We start from the raw sequence: 17,865 nt of genomic DNA, 5'->3' as shown, positions 1-17,865 counted from the left end.
TTTTTGCCGTGACGCTCAAATTACGCTACAGCCTGAAAGGGTAGAGTACCCAGAAATAGTCCCCCAAGTTAGAGTACTACTTAAGCATGTTTTTAACTGAAGTAAAAGTAAAAAGTAGCCATCGAAGAAATTCTTCAAATAAGAGTAAAGAAGTGTTTCGACTGAGCTCCGAGAAACTGGCTAAGACATCAGATTTAATATTTTACAATTATGTTTTCAAAGAGACAAAGATAAAAACTTATGTGAAAATTCTGGTAAAACTGAAATAATACAAATTTTACGAACAAATAACGTGATTGTACGAACGCTCGGACAGATTAGCGTTGTATAAAGATGATACTAATGTTCAGTGGCAAAAACAAACAAAAAACAGCCCGCATATCCCGCCTCTTTTTCCACTCGCCGTCACTTCTTGCTGGGAAAATGCATCGGTAAAAGGAAAAGGAGCGGAGCCAAAAAACCGGAACTTGTGTAGATTTTATTGTGGTGGGTTTGACATCCGCTGGCTGGTTGAGTAGGGTTTGACAGTAGCTTGCTGTTGTATCGTATGTCAGTTCGAATACTCAGTAAGTTACTCTAAGGTTGATAAGTAGCTTAAGTGACAGTAGTAAAATTTACTAGACGACATTTTACTCCTAACCGTCCCTATGGCGTCTGTTCAGGTGGGTAAAGTTGTAACAGTGGAGTAGCGTTAGCATTTCACCAACATTGAGGTGGCTAACTTTTTGCAGATAGAGCTAGTTGTTGCAGTTTCACAAACAGTAGCTGATAGAATGTCGTAATAAACTGTTTTATTCTTGTGCAGCCAATTAATGTTGTTCTTTTCTGTTCCGGACTTTGTGTCGAGCAGCGTTTGGCGTCTGGGTTCTCTCTGGACCTGGGGCCACTGAAAGAACCTCTCGGATTTATTCGTGTCTTAGAATGGGTGAGTAAAGCCACAACACAAGAATTGAGAGCTGGAGAAGACTTTTAGAGCAAACACACACACACACTCCCGTCCCACAGCTTTGTTTGAGCACATGTTTAGAGTTCAAATTTAGCGCAGTTTATTTTCTAATTTGTGAGACGAGTCAACCGAAATGAGGTCACTTGTCCCATTTACAGTTGCTATGGCTTTATCACCGTGGCATTATGCGATGCTAAGGTAGTACGGATTGTCTTTTCAATCCGTAACGCAACAGTACGGCGATGGGCGTGTTGTCGACCAACACAAATCTTTTGAAATCAAAAGTAGAAACCCGACATAGCGTTTTGTGAAACCGGGCATGATGAATGAATGCCTTTTGCAGAGAATCTCATTGCTTGAGTACGTGTGTTGCATGCTTACGAGACTTTACGTCTGCTAAGACACAACAGCTCAGGTGTACCAGGCTGCTGGATTTTCTGGGTATACACCACTACTTAATTTAACTTTACAACCGATAGCACTGTGTGTGTTGAAGGTGTGGGCATCTGTGTCCTGTTGTTGATTAACATACTTTGGGGACAGAGGTGGGCAATAACTGGTTACATTTACTCTGTAGTTTCCTTGACATTCGCACTGTATTCATCATTATGCGCATCGGAGGAGTTTGAACATAAAATAAAAGGCAAACTGTGTATCACCAGAATTGTGACCAGGGCATGTTTTTTGTTTTAGCTGAGTTAATGGATTCTATTGTTTATAGTCAGCCAGAATTTCAACAAGTAATCATCATGTTGGACATTTATTGAGTTCATCTCTTTTCAGATGAATTAACACAATATCAGACTCCTACTTACAATGCAGTAAATCATATCCATTGAACTACTTATTTGCTTTATACCTCAGAGTACTATTCAAACTCAGATGTAACAAAAACACTATTCTGGAGAAAAAAAATGAGCCTTTTACAAACAACAAAAGCAGACCAGTACATTGCCCGACGTCCAAACAACCAAAATCTGAATAACGTACCACGAGAAACAAAGCCAAGTTGGGTTCCGTGTCTAGTCAAACTCTTAATTTAATAATCAGTTTTTTATTAGTTTTGTATATTCACACATTAAACTGTAAAATTTCCTCTAGAAAAAGAAACAAAAGAACAAGCCTGGACTTTTATACAAGAGTTGAACATTTAGATAGAAGTGATTAATAACATAATCGCTTCCAATATGGAAGTGATTCTTTTTGTTTTCGTTCTCTTCTGACAGAATCCTTTTTGCAGATTTGAGGGGGAAAAATAAGCATACAAAATTTGTTGTCACGATAACAAATTTTGCTGGTCGGTAAATTGTTCCAGAAGTTTCTGCGATAAATGATAATGTTGTTGTTTTGGGACCATTTTCCAGGAATACAATAGTAATAATGGCATAATAATGCAAGAACATATTCTCAAGGATCAATACATTTTAAATTCCAATGACCATTTATCTCTGCAACAGGAAGACATTTTAAATGCCCAAAATAAATAAATAAAATATCAAATAAAATGAATTTTAAAGTCTTTGTCATCAAAAATCTTCAAATAAAAAAAAGGGCTAGTTGAGACCAAAGCACCAAATGTAAGACTTTTATCATCCAGTTTTTGGTAGAAAGAGAGGAAAAAAAGAGAAACAATAAATCATACTAATGGACATTATTGAGTTTGTTGTAATTTATCATGCGATTAATTGATTTATTGATGATTGTGACATGCCTAAGTATACATGCTAACTATTTTCTTTAGTTAGCATGTATTAACGCTTTGTTAGCGTTACAGTCTGTAGTGCTAACAAAGGCATTCAAAGTATAAAATTATTAGTTGACAAAGTCACAATTTGATGGTGACGCAAGGACTACGTGGTTTTTTCCAGACTTTCTTAAATTTGGCAGATTCTAATCTGACAGGAAAAAGTAAACTCTTTCAATATATTAATATTCAGCATTTCTTCAACCCAGTCTGCCCAGTTAGAGCCCTCTGTTTTCAGTTGTTTCTTAGTAATTCCTCTCTTACTCGCCATTAAACATTAGCATGTCTCCTGAACTTGTTGATCTTTCATTTGCTCTCCCAGCATATAAGAAGTCAAATATGAAGGGAAATTTCACCTTCAAGATGTAATTCATCAGACTCAGTTTGTCTGATCGTTTCAGTTTGTCTGATCGTTTCAGTTTTTCCGATTGTTTAACTCAGTAATACAATCTGGGCAGGGGGTGGAGGGTTCTGTTTGACTTCAGCCGCCCCTAAACCGTGGGCAAGGATGACAGACAAAAGTTATCAATATAACCAATGGAACCCAAGTGTGTGGATAGTGACCACAGCTTCCCACGAATACTTAAGACCAACTTTAAAAATGGTTAAAATTTTTAAAAATGCTTAAAATGCCCATTTTATTAGTTCAAACACCAAATATGCATTAATATGGCGAGTGGAAACCACCTTAGCACTACAACCAATCAGTACCAAGGAAAATGAATGGTGCTACTGGCTGACTGCTTTGCAATATTTCAGAGAAGATCCACAAAAAACATTTCTGTAAATTCTTAATCACATTCCACAGAGAAATCTGCAAATTGAAGGGCTTACCCTCAGATCAAACTTGTCAGATACAGAATTGATAATTGGTTAAACTATGTTGTTTTTGTTGTCATACATGCAAATTATTATTTATTAACCTTTTATTTGTTGATCTTTTAGCCAAGTAATGACCTGGTAGGTATTGTTCTTGACACCACAGGGGAGACATTGCTAGTCACCTGTCAGCCTGCTACCTGTGTCAACCTTAGCGAAATGAGTTAAACTTTAACTTGATGCAAAGATTGACACGGTTACCTTACCACCTGCCACTGAATAATCTCACAAAGAAACTGAAAGCATAACAGAATGGAGACGTAATTAAGGTCAGGATATGCCGTACTTGGCTAGAATGGAGAAATTAGCTCTTTTCCTGATCGCTCTGAGGACAACATTTCTTTGACCGGGACGTTTCATTCTTTACAAGAGCCGAAGTTCAAAAGTATCAGACAGACTTCACAGGTCCCTCCTACTGCAGCACACCCACCTCATGTTTCTCAGACTCCACTCAAGAAAAAACAACCTCTGCCCAGAATATGTGCAAAGAAAAAACTGGAAGACCAGAATGAGATTTTCTTCCTTTCTGCTCCTTTTAGAACATTTACTCTTTTTACTAAGTTGGCACTTTGCCTTGTGCCACTGGAATATTAATGCTGAAGGTTTCAATTGGTAAAATGTTACAACTGACACTGCTGCGTTGGATTAGGTGTAAAACAGTGTGGGTGATTTTTATTTATGTAATATCAAAAAGATAAGAAGTGTTAGTTTTAGGAGATGTACAGTATCTAAATCCAGTCTGCTTTACCTTTACTTTACTAAATACTGTGTAGCCAACCAAAGATTAAAAAACGAAGACCGAGTCCTTTCTAAACTCCTGGTGCTTATCAGTGTTCAGTCTGATCTTCGTGCTTTCTTGGAAAGCAAAGGTTCATTTCCTGCACACCTCCAGTGAAAATAAAATGTGCACAGTCTCTTTTCTGATTACAGCAGTTGTAATGAACTTTTCTACATTTTTCCACTGACATCGTCTAAACAGTGCCGTAAGCCTGGCAACGCCAGAGAACAGCAAAGAATAAAGACGGTTTATCACAGCTAGATATGGATCAAAGGATGATAGAAAGTTTATTAATGTGATATTTGGAGCAAAGTTTGTCATTGAAAAGTTTGTAATTTCTTTGCAAGAGAATGATTATTTTCATTTATTCCTCTTTCTATTTTTTATGCAGACAAGACAAAGGGCATGACTTCCACTGCACCACTTTTCTTTCTGTGGTTTTTCAGAATGACTGATTGAATTAATGTGGTCCATTGATGTTGGTAGACATTTTTTATAAAGTGGCTGCATGAAATGACCTTTGCTGTGACTTGACGCTGTTTACTTAAACAAAAGAAACATAAATCTAGGAATGTGGTTGCACTACTAGGAAAGTGAAAATGTCAAAAGAACACTACAATACACTGCAATGAAAATAAACCTATCAACACTTGAATGTTAAATAATTATGTTTAGATAGGGAGATTAAAACTGTTATAGGGTAAAAGTTTCACAACTAAATTAAACTTCTTGAATTGGACAATGTTGGTTAAAACCACAAACTTTGACTTTTTATTAACTGCACTTTTCCTTTTATTATATTTTCATAGTGAGTGTAGAGAATAATAATATGCCATACTTTATGTCAAAGCAAGACCTATAAAGCCAATTTTGGTGTTAGGCTAACACCTAATTTTACAAATGCTGTGCTCATATTTGTGTCAAGGTTGCTGACAGAGAATTCTTCGCTCATTGTCGTATATTTAAATGTGTTTTATTGTCTTGTCGGTGCTAACGCTTGTTACTGTAAGAGCTCTTCACTCAATGAATATGATTTCTATTGGTTCAAAGCGTTTTAATGATCTTTACTCATTTTAGTTGCTTTGAGTTTCCAAAGTAAAATGTTGAAGCAGAGTTTTGACCTTTGTCGCCTTAATTTCTCAGGTTAGGTTTGCTGCATGTCAGCTTCCGTTGACCAAGTCTTTAGGGTTAATTGTGTTTAAATGTATAGTTTTAAAACACATTTTGGACCTCTTCGTATAATGTGTCCATACTGCCAGATAATCACTGTCTGTGCTACAGCCTTCAAACACGGACATTAGCCTGTAGCAGGAGTGTTTATCCCGTCAGGCATCCAGTGCTCTGGTTATTTTTGCTTTCTGTTGCCACATCCCCATGATGTGTTCTTTATAAATATAGGTTGTTGTATGAAATACTATAGAACGTGCCTTACAACCTCGTGACTGGCTGCTCTGTCCTATTTATGCTGCCACTCCCTGACCAGGAAATGGAGTCTGGAATGTGTTAGACTTTGGAAGCCTGAAAGTGGACACAGGGGTTATGTAGGGGGAATCCCTCCCTTAAAGTAGACCTGATAGAGGCTGCAAGGTGGGCCAAACACCGGCTGAGATGAAAGCTGGAAATGTTATGGAGATAAATATAAATGGTACCTAACCATTTATTTTAGGTACCATCTGTTATATTATTTTATTTGAGACTTTGTTTGCCTAAGTTGTCCAAGTGAAGTTGGAACATCTCCATGGAATTTCAGACATTGGCTTTGGTAGGTGTAGTTAAACAAACGGTATTATTCTCTAGGAGAAAGTGAAGATAATAGAATAACATCCTTATTGGAATGTCTTCACTGGAGGAATGGTATCAGATTATAAACTGTTGCTCAAGATGAATGTGCACATTCCAATATCACAGTTTATGACACATAAGGTTAAGTTCTTGACATTACAACAATCAAGCCCTTATAAATGTTCCTAATGCAAGTCCCGTTTCTAGTGCAAATATCTTAGTGCACTTGATAAAAAGACAAAACTAACTTACAAGTAAGCTTGTTTTAAGTCAATAATTCCTTAATATCCTTAACTAAAACATACTAGCTCCATTGTCAGATAAATGTACTTATAACAAGACAATTTCCCATGTTATAAGTGAAATAATCTGCCGATGGAGCTAGTACGTTTTTCATCAGAGACAAGGTTTATTTAAAACAAGCTTCTATGTCTTGCTGAGAAGTTACTTTTGAATTAGTTTTCATTTTGACAAGGAGACGCTACACTGTAACAGCTCTGCTGTTTAAGCTCAGACTAGCTTCACACTGTACTGTAGAATCAGTTTTTGTCACAGGTTAAAGGAAGTGCTCTTGCTTAGCCCCATTCTTTCTCCTCTTCCTGCTCATGTTCGTCTGTGTCAGCATACTCAGCAATATCAGCTTATCCCCCTCACCCCCCGAACAACCCCACCCTGTTCTGCTGGCTTTTGTTTTTCCACTTCTTTATTTTTCTTCCGTAACCGTTAATGCGGCTCATACCGCTTGGTGCACACCTACAAATGAGGTATCAAAACGTGCAGAAAATTCACGCCATTCCAGCTATTACTTCTGGTGGGATTTGGGCTTAACGTGGCGACATAATTCGCAAAAAACTACGAAAAAAACCCCATTATAAGTCAATGGGAAAAATCCTAGAAATACCCTATTTTTGAGGATTTTCTGTGTCGTCACAAATTCACCTAGAAATGCCATTCAAATTTCATTTTGTAGATACGTCTGTGATCTCTTCGAAAGTGAAGACGGCTCGTCGATACCAGTTACGGTTTGTCCACAATTTGCCTCTAAGCGACCCAAAGTTTCTCATTTTTCCTAAAGTTAGAGTGCGTCTCTGGCTGCTTAGAGTGAGAGATGAAGACAACTTTTTCAGCCCAAATCATTTTTGAAATCGCCATCACGCCCACAAATATCGCACGATTAGTATCAAAATCGGTCCTGACATTGATACGCCTGTCTGCTCCGGTAAAATGTTTTCGAAATTTATCTAGACCGTACGGTTTTCTGTCACGGTGCTTCAGAGCAAAGTCATGCGACAGGATTTTCTGAGGCTGTCTGAGGCTCTCTCCCATGTATTTGAATAGAATTTCAGATCTGGGCACAACATTTCTTTCTCTCATCGCTGTAAATGCTCTGACTGAGGTACAGATATGAATCTCGGGACTATCGCAGAAGACACATAGGCCTCTGATACGCTTTAAACGCTTTTCGAATATGTATTACGGTTCCCGCACAGGAAGGATTTGTTTCCAATGCTTTTTTTCAGTAAAACGTGTTGGCTCAAAAACACAATTGTGTGTTTGAGCATGTATGACTCACAGCTCACACCTGCTGAGACCATTATTTACCATGGCAACGGAACTCAAGAGGCTATTGGCTGGTGGTCAGGAGTACAAATACACATCGCTGTAGTTCTATCTATAGTGGAATACTCAGTTGAAACAGAGGTTGACTGAACTGGCCTTTAGAACTAATTGCTGCTATGGGCTGTATATAACTGATTTAACTCAGTAACTGTTACACATGGGATTAGTTTTGAACTTTAAAATTAAGCATATTGAAAATTTCACAATAAAAGCCCTGAATATTTTTACATGATGTAATTGCTCTTTTTGGCTTTATTTGACTTTTTCATCCAAAGCACTGTTACACGTGGTATTAGTTCAGAACTTTAAAATTAAGCATACTGAAAATTTCAAAATAAAAGCCTTGAATATTTTTACATCAGGTAATTGCTCTTTTTGGCTTTATTTGACTTTTTCATCCAAAGCACTGTTACACATGTGATTAGTTCGGAACTTTAAAATGGAGCATAATAATAATTTCAAAATAAAAGCCTTGAATATTTTTACATCATGTTATTGCTCTTTTTGGCTTTATTTGACTTTTTCATCCAAAGCACTGTTACAGGTGGTATTAGTTCGGAACTTTGAAATGAAGCATACTGAAAATTTCAAAATAAAAGCCTTGAATATTTTTACATGACGTAATTGCTCTTTTTGGCTTTATTTGACTTTTTCATCCAAAGCACTGTTACACATGGTATTAGTTTGGCCCTTTGAAATGAAGCATACTGAAAATTTCAAAATAAAAGCCTTGAATATTTTTACATGACGTAATTGCTCTTTTTGGCTTTATTTGACTTTTTCATCCAAAGCACTCTTACACGTGGTATTAGTTCAGAACTTTAAAATGAAGCATACTGAAAATTTCAAAATAAAAGCCTTGAATATTTTTACATCAGCTACTTGTGTTTTGAGCATTATATAACTATTTTAACCCAAGGACTATTACGCATGGGATTAGTTTGGCCCTTTGAAATGAAGTTTAACAAAACTTCCAAAATAAAAGCCTTGACAACATTTTAAATCGTACTGAATGGTGCACGTCCGCCTCGCTTAACGTTCTTGCGGTTCTCCGCGTGCCACTGATTACGTTGCGGCGTTCTTTAGCGAGAGTTGTCCCACCTCCCACGAATCAGATGCAAGTTCAGTCCAGTTTCATAACGTCAGGTTGATCCGGTATAAAAAATGAACACATTTTAAAATGCTGTTTCTCAAAGGCTTTCTGAGTTAAAGACTGTGATTCAATCCCCTCCATCCTGAGGATGAGTAGGGTTAGCTGGGGTGAGTGTAGAGGAAAATCTCCCACAGTCTTTTTGACAATAAATGTCTTTTTTGGTATAAAAAATAAGACGACTTTGAATTGTTGTCTTGTGATTAAGAACTACAGTCCTTTGCAGGAACAGCCCTAGCAGTTTCATAGCCTCTCCATAGTTCTGTCCTTATTAAATAGAAGTAGAGAGCATTGACTGCTAATGCAGGATTTCTTTTATTTTCCCCTCATGAAAAGGGCTGGTCCATGCTGCCCTATATGAATGTCAAATGCAGATAAATACAAATAAACACTGTATCTGTATTTATTGTAAAATATTATAAAAGCCCCCACTCAAATAAAACTGTGACCGTCATACCAGATGGTGATGGCGGTCCAGTCTGGGTTTGGGTTGCTATTGACTTGATTAAATAAAATGTGTGGAATAAAAATGTGACGGCAGCAGTTTGATTATTCTCCTGGGAAGCTCAAAGGCAAGATTGAAAAAAAAAAAAATTGTTTTATTGATCAAATAAGAGAAGCATCATGAGATCCGTCTGATATGAAAACTCTTAAAGGCCGTTGTGTTCAGCAACAGATGCACATTATTCTTTGTGTCATATTTTTAAGCAAAATATTAGAGTTTTTTTTCTTCTGCTTTTCTAGGTCTTTGCTATCTTTGCATTTGCCACCACCGGAGGTTACTCTGGAAAAACCACCATAAAGGTCACCTGTCCACCACCATTAAGTTCATCTGATGTCACAGCTGTGTTTGGCTACCCATTCAGGTATTGGAGAGAACTAGTGTTTCCTATAATAATCATCTATGCTACAGCATTTTGCAAATGATCAGACTGACACATGCTAAACTAAAAATTCACGTTCTTGCTGGATCTAAAGTTGTCCAATTTTCTGATCAAAGTAAGCAGGTTTAATGTCAGACTGTCTCCTGCTATGTTTCAACTGCTGTTTGGGGTTTTGCCATTATTAAAAAATTAATATTGTAAAACAGTTCAATGTTTTCACATCGTAGAGTGAAAGTCATACATCACATTGATTCATTACACATGGAGTTAAATATTTCAGGCCTTTATTTCTTGTCATTTTGATGATTGTGGCTTATAGATAACCCAAAATTGAGGGTCTCAGAAAACTGGAATATCAAGAAAAAGTTAAGGATTGGGAACTCATGGTGAAACTCATGGATTGGGAACTCATGGTGAAACTCATGGATTGGGAACTCATGGTGAAACTCATGGATTGGGAACTCATGGTGAAACTCATGGATTGGGAACTCATGGTGTCGCATCCCAATCAGGCTCAGGAATACCTGAAAGGATTCCTGAGCCTCTAAATGGTCTCAGTCTGGGTCAGGACTGACTGCACAAATGCCCAGAAAACGGCCATTAACACCTACACAAGGAGGGGCAATCACAAAAGGTCGTTGATAGAGAAGCTGGTTCTTCACACAGTGCTGAATTCAAGCATTATCATAGAAGGTTGAGTGGAAAATTGGCTTCCATTAAGCCATGCATATCAAATTTATAAATGACAACAAGCTTAAAATATTACACTCTGTGTAATGATTATATATTATATATGAGTATCAATTTTTGAAAATCTTTTCACAATATTCTAATTTTTGGAGCTGTACCTCTTAAAAATTAAACGGAAAATACCTTCATTAGTTTCAGTGTCACACCGATTATGATTCATTTTGGAAAATGACACAAAATGCTAACTATCTAATTACGCTGAAACAAATAAGTTGCCAGGGGTTTGTAAAACAAACATTTCTTTTCTTTGAGGCAGTAACAATGTGGCCAGGCCAGCTTAATCACATTTGGAGATAGTAAATAAAATGGTGCTATCATGAAATTAATATGTTTCTTTTTATTTGTCTGGATGAATCACAATGAAAAGGTTCTTCTAAAAGAGTTTTTTTCTGCACCCATCTAGGGTCTGCTAGGAAAGAGCATTTAATTACAATTAAAGATGAGATCAGGACCACCAGGGCAGGAGCACTAACAACTCGTAAAATCAAAGATAACCTACAGTTTATAAGAAAATGTAAATGTCACTTTTGTAGCATTTCCAAAGAACAAACATCAAGTAATTCTCAACATGGCGTAGGTTTACTTAGGCTGCTTCCATTATTTCATTTTGCCCAGAGAAATAAAATGATTCCACAAAAGGCCAAAACAGCCAGGGTCAAAATGAACTATATACTGCTGAGAACCACAAACCACTGTTACGTGTTTTAACTTTGTGGTCCTTAAAGCTTGACTCACCAAGTTAAAACATCACTTCTGTGGAAGAGACACCTTCAAGTCAGAGTCAAGTATGCTAAGGACAGCTTGCAGAGAGTATGGTGGAAGCATGTCCTCTGCTCAGATGAGTCGAAACGAGAGCTCTTTGCCCCTAGACATTGCTTCTGATTGCAGAAAGAATAGAGAGGAGTAGAACCCAAACTACACTGTCCCATCAGTAAAACATGGAGACTTGCGTGAGTCTGGAACTGGGAATCTTATCGTGGTGGAAGGAATCATGAAAAAAGGGCATAAGAAGATTCTGAAAGACAACCTAAAGCAGTCGGTATGTCATGGGTCTGGGCTATCACTTTGTTTTCCATCATGGCAGTGACCCAAAACATACATTGCTACTGCTGAGGAACTACCTCCTCAGGAGGAACATAAACTCTGATCGGCAGTGATCGGCCCTCATGGCTGATCGGAATCGGCAGCAAAAAAACCTGATCGGAGTATCCCTAATCTGATGATGTCATTTTTAAATATTAAGTAATTTATGTTTTAACCAGTTACTCAGAATTTGAGTAGCCTTTATATCACTACTTTTTTAAAACTCTTACTTGAGTAATTTCTTGGATGGCTACTTTTTAACTTTTACTTGAGTAAAAATGTATTGAAGTAGAATTATTTGTACTTGAGTACAATTTTTGGGTACTCTGATCTAGTACAGGCTGCCTGAATGCATTCACTGCTTTAAATACAGCAGTGAATACTTGTTGTTCTTGGCTGTGTAAATGGCCTGGCGGAATTTTTATGAAATTCTTTCAAAGTTCACATCATTGTTTCTCTCTTGTTGCTCTCCATGGAAAGTCCACTAATGGAGGTAAGGACATAAAATCCACCATTAAAACAACTTCAGTCACAGCAGCAGGTTAAATAATTCTGTCTCTTTCTTTTTTTACCATCAGATTGGGAGCGCATCCATTTCATATTACTATTTGTAACGGCTCTCAAATCACCAGCCACCTCCAGGGCGACTTCTCCTCCTCTGCGGAGTTCTATGTCTGCGTTGGTGTGTTTGGGTTCCTTTACTGCACCGCTACCCTGATCCTCTACTTGTGCTACCAGAGTGTCTACCGTCAGACCAGCCGCGGCCCCATCATTGTAAGGACACATCCTGGTCTCAGCAGTCATGAACCGCTCCCAGCGTTGGTTTCCAATCCAATCCCTATTGCTGAATTTTACTTTCTGTCCATATCAACATTCTCTGATGCAGACATTTTTACTAAACCATTTATTGTTGCTTTTAATGCATGTGACACAGGGTTCCCTCCAATGTATTATAAGCCTGACAGGCCACCAGGCTTTACTTGCCTGGTGGCAAGTAAGCATCATTTTGTTTATTTTGAAACGGTTTTATTTTACAGTAACAGTGATAGTAAAGGTGGATTTAGCTAGGTTTATACTAGTTGACGCAGTGAACTGGGCGTGCGCACCAATTTCGCCGTCCCTGAAACCTGACCATTGGCTTCACATGCTATTATTTACAAATATGATCCCTGCTCATGCATCTCTGAAGTTTTGTAACTTTTAACATTTTGTAGCACAAAATCACAGTGGACAGCTGGTGGACTGCCCTGGCGCCCATCAGGCTTATCAGGATTTCTGTGATGCATGTGAATTACAGCCGTTTTCAGTTTAATGCCTCTTAAAATAATTTGAGTTGAATCTGAATTCCATTTGAGAGGGAGGACTGGGTGGCAATAGCACTTTGTTCTTGGAAAAAGCTACTGATCCAGGCCTTACTGAGAGGTACTATGATTATGAAGAGTTAAAAATCCAAGTTAGCATAAAGGCAGCACAACAAGCAGCTTTTTGATGTATATTTTAGTTGATTTTCAGCACATATTCAGATAAATAAGCTATATTAATGCCCATGCTGTCTAAACAAATTATTTTCTTTGTTCTGAATTGAAGTTGAAATTACTTTTTTGCAAATAAGTCAACAGTGTCTCATTTACCTACCCTGATTACACAGTGCTTTCTATATGCTTATGTGTATGCAAAACATGCTGAGCTTGACTTGTTCTTTCTGCAAGGACCTGGTGGTGACTGTGCTCTTTGCCTTCCTGTGGCTCCTGTCCTCCTCAGCTTGGGGCAAAGGTCTGACTGATGTCAAGTGGGCCACCGACCCCAACAACGTAGCATCGATATGTGATGATTGTAAAGCCGGAGAGTTTCCGTCCATGGGTCGCCTGAATGCTTCAGTGGTAAGTTTTGATGAAGTTAGGCAGCGCAGGATCCTTTAACTTCTATCACTCAGATTTCTTAACAAGTAGAAGAAGTTGGAACCCCTGGTAGTTCTGGTAGGCATTCAGGTATTTGTTACTGCAGTACGACAGACACAGGAGAATTTATGTTAGAACTTTAAAACCAAGATTGAACCGAGTCATCTAGTTGCTAGTATCTCAAGCACTCTTTCGGTCAAGCTGGTCTTTAGGTTAACTGGGTCTTTCACTGAAGTCATTGTGAGAACCATTCTACCCCAGAACACTACCCTGGTGGGAAGACATAACTCAAAACATGTTCAGTTGGGAGCATAACCACTGTGAAACATTTAGAGGTTAACGATTCATTGGTGTAAAAACTGCTTCATAACACGTTTAGATCTCTGCTGCCAAGCTGAATGCAGAACTGCGGTAGTGGCATTCATTTAAACTCTGGTAGTCGCACTGTGTGCCGTCGAAATGGTCAGTGTTCAATCACATCTCTTCAATGTGATCTGTGATGTCCCCCTTCCAATGTGGACTGTTCTCTAGCATAAAAGTAATTGTATTGAGAGTGTTAGTCTGATGGACAGTTGTACTTTAATTTATTTCCTTTCTCAACAAGGTAGGCCATGTACTCTATTTAAATTATAATAAGTACATTACACACTGATCCATCTCTTTGGTTCCTCTGTATACTGCAGCTTATTCAAGCGCCACACAAGCCAACCCACATAGGCAATGGGTTTGGCAATTTGGGTGGCTATATCTAAATTTGTAGAATGCATCTTTTAACGAGTAATTTGTTAAAGCAACGCTCCATTTATGATTTGTTGAAACAGTCGGAGTAATAGTAGACTTAAAAAGAAGAGAAATCCTGTTCTAAATAAAGTACATTTGTTCACAAGTATGTTGAATTTGGCTGTTCACTTGTACGAAAGTACTAAACGAAGTACTGGTACTGTCTAGACATAAAACTCCTATTGATTAGTAAAAGTAGTATGTAATAATTAAGGATAAATTGTGTTTTATTAATTTTCCAACCATATGAACAGCTGGTGATTGTATACTGAGCATGTAATATATTACATAGCAGTAAATTGAAGAATAAAACAGTAACAATTTGGCTCTCGAAATGGGGTACTTTATTAAAACTGAAGTAAAGTGTATGTAAATGTAAATAATTCTCCTTTTCTTGTGGAAACTGAGATAATTAACGTAATTTTCCAATGATTTTTATGCATATCTGACCTGCACTCCTCACCAGTAGGTGGCAGTAAAGCACACTAATTAGCTTGCCAATAAACTAAGAAAAGAAGACAGTTATAACAACGTCACATCCACCTGTTTACATCATAAACCTAGTATAAATCTAAATATTGCAAGATAAGCACAAGCTTATCAATTTGAAGTGATTGTTGTATTTTCTCTGTGTAATACCAAAGAATTTGTGTTAGTTATGAATACTTGATATAAAAAAAAACAAATCAAGCAGATTTGGTTTTAAATGACAAACTAATTATTAAACTCATTTGTTATCTAGATTTTTGGCTTTCTCAACTTGATCCTGTGGGCAGGAAACTGCTGGTTTATTTACAAGGAGACCCGTTTCCACAAAGACCCCAGCCAAGCAGCCACGGTGGAGGAAGGCGGCGCCCCAGGGCCGTAACCCCGTCCTCAGCAGCCTTAAGCTCCAGCCGGCTCTTATGTTAGCCTGCTGAAATGGAAACAAAGGAAGGCCGACCGCCATTTATTTTCTGTTCAGCCCCACCACGTAGCTTAAGGTTTGACTTCTCTCCAAACAGCTCTTGATGTCAAGTCGTTAAAAACACTAAGTGCAGACCCAAACTTTAAATGCTTTCACACTGTATAACCTGGAACTTCCAGTTGGTTCGATTTGGTTGAAATATGCAACTTTATGGATTTCGGTGAAGCTGACTAAACCAGACAACCAATGCTCTAAACTGCTGAGACACACTAAAAAAAATGTAGGTTTTTTTGTATGTCTTTTTTTTTATATATATATATATATGTTTTTTTGTTTTTTTTAGAACATCAGCTGTATGTTTTACGCCAAAGTTCTTTTTTTTTTTTTTATTTCAGTCGAGAAAGCAAAACTTTCTAAAGTGTCTTTGGAACAATTTTCTGTTTTTATTGTTTGTTTTCTGTTGAACTCCAGATCCAGGCAGACTGGACTGGTTTCCATGAGCTCACAGTGGAGGTGAAGCATCAGGGCAAACTGGGTTTATTTCCTGTAATGTAATGTTGAACCTGTTCAGTAACACTAACAGTCATCTTCATTTGAACCAAAATGTGCCTTACTGTGATATTATTTATATGCAGTTCATGTGAATTTTTGTCAACACTAATCAGGTTGCTGCACTTTTTTTTAAAGTTTCCTTTCTATTTTCTCTGAAGAAAAAAGTTCCGTAGGCAGCTTCTCTGTGACTACTTTTATTTCCTTCTCCTCTTTTTTTTTTTTTTTCAGTCCAGTTTAAATCCTCGGCTAGGTATGTTTAGTCTAATTGTCAGATTTAAAATCCCAAACATGCTTGACAGGCAAAGGTCAGTATCTCTTTAAGTGGCCAGCTATGAACTGTAAAATGTTTGTAACCAGACAGGCACAGCCATCAATAATGTTTCGGTTTCTGATTCTTGACGGAATAAATTCTTGCATTGTACCAGGAATGAATGTACCTGTGCGGAGGGAATATTGGTTGACATGTTTTAAACACTACCAAGGGCAATATGTCATATTGAAAATGATTGATTTATACCCTCAGCATCAGTTTTAACAATTTACTCAGACATAATGATGTATTGTATGTTCGTCTATAGGATTATTGACAATGAAACGTAATGTTTTTATGCCTCATTTGTGCAGAAGGAAGCACTTGTTTTTCTGTATTGACACAATAAATACGAGAGCTGCGCGACTGGACTGTCTCCTTTTTTTTTCTACATGAACTGGTTTGATTTGGTAGATCAGTGCTGGACATGTGAACTTTATGCAAGTATATAAAGTCGGCACTACAGAGTCAGGAGCAAAGTTACTGTTACAGGCAGCGACTGAAGCATCCGACACTTGGTTTAAAAAGGTACCTGTGGATAATTAGAAAGCATTACTGGGATGTAGCAACACTTTTCAAGCAATAAGGCATTTGGTTCACAGGAGCATTTTATTTGGATAATTTTTTTTCCATCTAGCAGGTTACATATAAACTGCAGGTTCTGCTCAGAACCAGTTAATACATTCACTTGAATAACTCGTTTGAAAAAAAGAAGTACTTTTAGGAGTATGTTTACTGCGCTGTACTTTTTACCTTTACTTGATTGTGAAGTATTGCTATTGAACAAGTTTGTTTGAACCAAAATTCACCAAACACAGACACACACCTGCAGTTTTTGTTAAAGTTTCAAAAGTTTTGCATTGAAGGAAACTGATTTGGCGAAATGTTTCTTTGGATTGATTTTGTCTTATATGATTGATATTTTGAGTTGCCTTGTTACAAAATGGTTTTTTACTCTTACTTGAGTAATTTCTTGGACTGCTACTTTTTACTTTTACTCAAGTAAAAACATGTTGAAGTAGTACTACTCTTACTAGAGTATACGTTTTGGGTAACTCTGCACACCTCTGCTCAGAGCCAGGATCGCTTTACATACAGCAAGTTTTACTTGAAGGTGATGCTTCATGTGTTTCTTTTTGCTGTACATTAAAGATGAATGAAATCAAAACAGGGTAAAAAAAATTTTTTTCATCTATTAGTGCAGCACTGTTACCCAGAGTATAGTTTCTACACTACAACAAATGTGCTCTAAACTTAGACAGGCTTCTCTGGTTACAGGCAGTTATTTTAACCAGGTATGTTTAGAGGCAACTTAAATACTCCAGCTGTCACAGTCTGAACTGTTTCCCACATTTCCTCCCCTCCCTTAATTCGATTTTATCAACAGCAAGGCTATTTTACAGCAAAATTAACATATATCACCTTTTTGTATTATTAAATATGACTGGAGCATGTTTATTTGTTTGGGATTTCCCAGAAGCTGTACTAATAGTCTTGCCTTAACCTGATCCTGGAATTTGAAAAATAAACTCTTACACACAGACCTGTTCAGCAAACTGTAATGTTATTGAGAAGTCAATTTATTTGAGGAACTTTATCACAAAGTGAAACACATAATATAGATTAATTACACACGTATGACTGCAGGCTCTTAGGAATCACAAACCCACCTACAGTCTGAGTTCAAAGTGCTCCAATAGAAAAAAATAAATGAAATGGGGAGATAGTAAACAACTGAGCTGCACTGTGGATCAACTTCCCAGGTGTTACTAGATTAATGTGGTTTCTTTTAATCAATGTCA

General features: G+C 37.4%; 1 protein-coding gene across 1 annotated transcript; it reads left to right on the top strand.

Annotated features, from left to right (window-relative positions):
• The first annotated feature begins 473 nt into the window (after positions 1-473).
• sypl2a (synaptophysin-like 2a) lies at positions 474-16,432 on the top strand. The gene is made up of 6 exons (XM_032548609.1): positions 474-662; positions 851-925; positions 9,644-9,765; positions 12,195-12,390; positions 13,326-13,496; positions 15,037-16,432. The coding sequence occupies exons 1-6, from the start codon at positions 648-650 to the stop codon at positions 15,160-15,162; spliced, it is 705 nt and encodes a 234-aa protein (XP_032404500.1). The 5' UTR covers positions 474-647; the 3' UTR covers positions 15,163-16,432.
• Positions 16,433-17,865: the final 1,433 nt, after the last annotated feature.

This window comes from Xiphophorus hellerii, chromosome 20, assembly GCF_003331165.1.
Source record: "Xiphophorus hellerii strain 12219 chromosome 20, Xiphophorus_hellerii-4.1, whole genome shotgun sequence".
Classification (NCBI taxonomy): domain Eukaryota; kingdom Metazoa; phylum Chordata; class Actinopteri; order Cyprinodontiformes; family Poeciliidae; genus Xiphophorus; species Xiphophorus hellerii.
This window is presented reverse-complemented; position numbering and strand designations above follow the sequence as displayed.

What these genes read in the sequence shown, in the direction of transcription:
- sypl2a (XM_032548609.1), top strand. An exon ending in TTATTCGTGTCTTAGAATGG is followed by an intron (nt 926 to 9,643) that starts GTGAGTAAAGCC and finishes CTGCTTTTCTAG; the next exon opens with GTCTTTGCTATCTTTGCATT. An exon ending in GTCGCCTGAATGCTTCAGTG is followed by an intron (nt 13,497 to 15,036) that starts GTAAGTTTTGAT and finishes TTTGTTATCTAG; the next exon opens with ATTTTTGGCTTTCTCAACTT.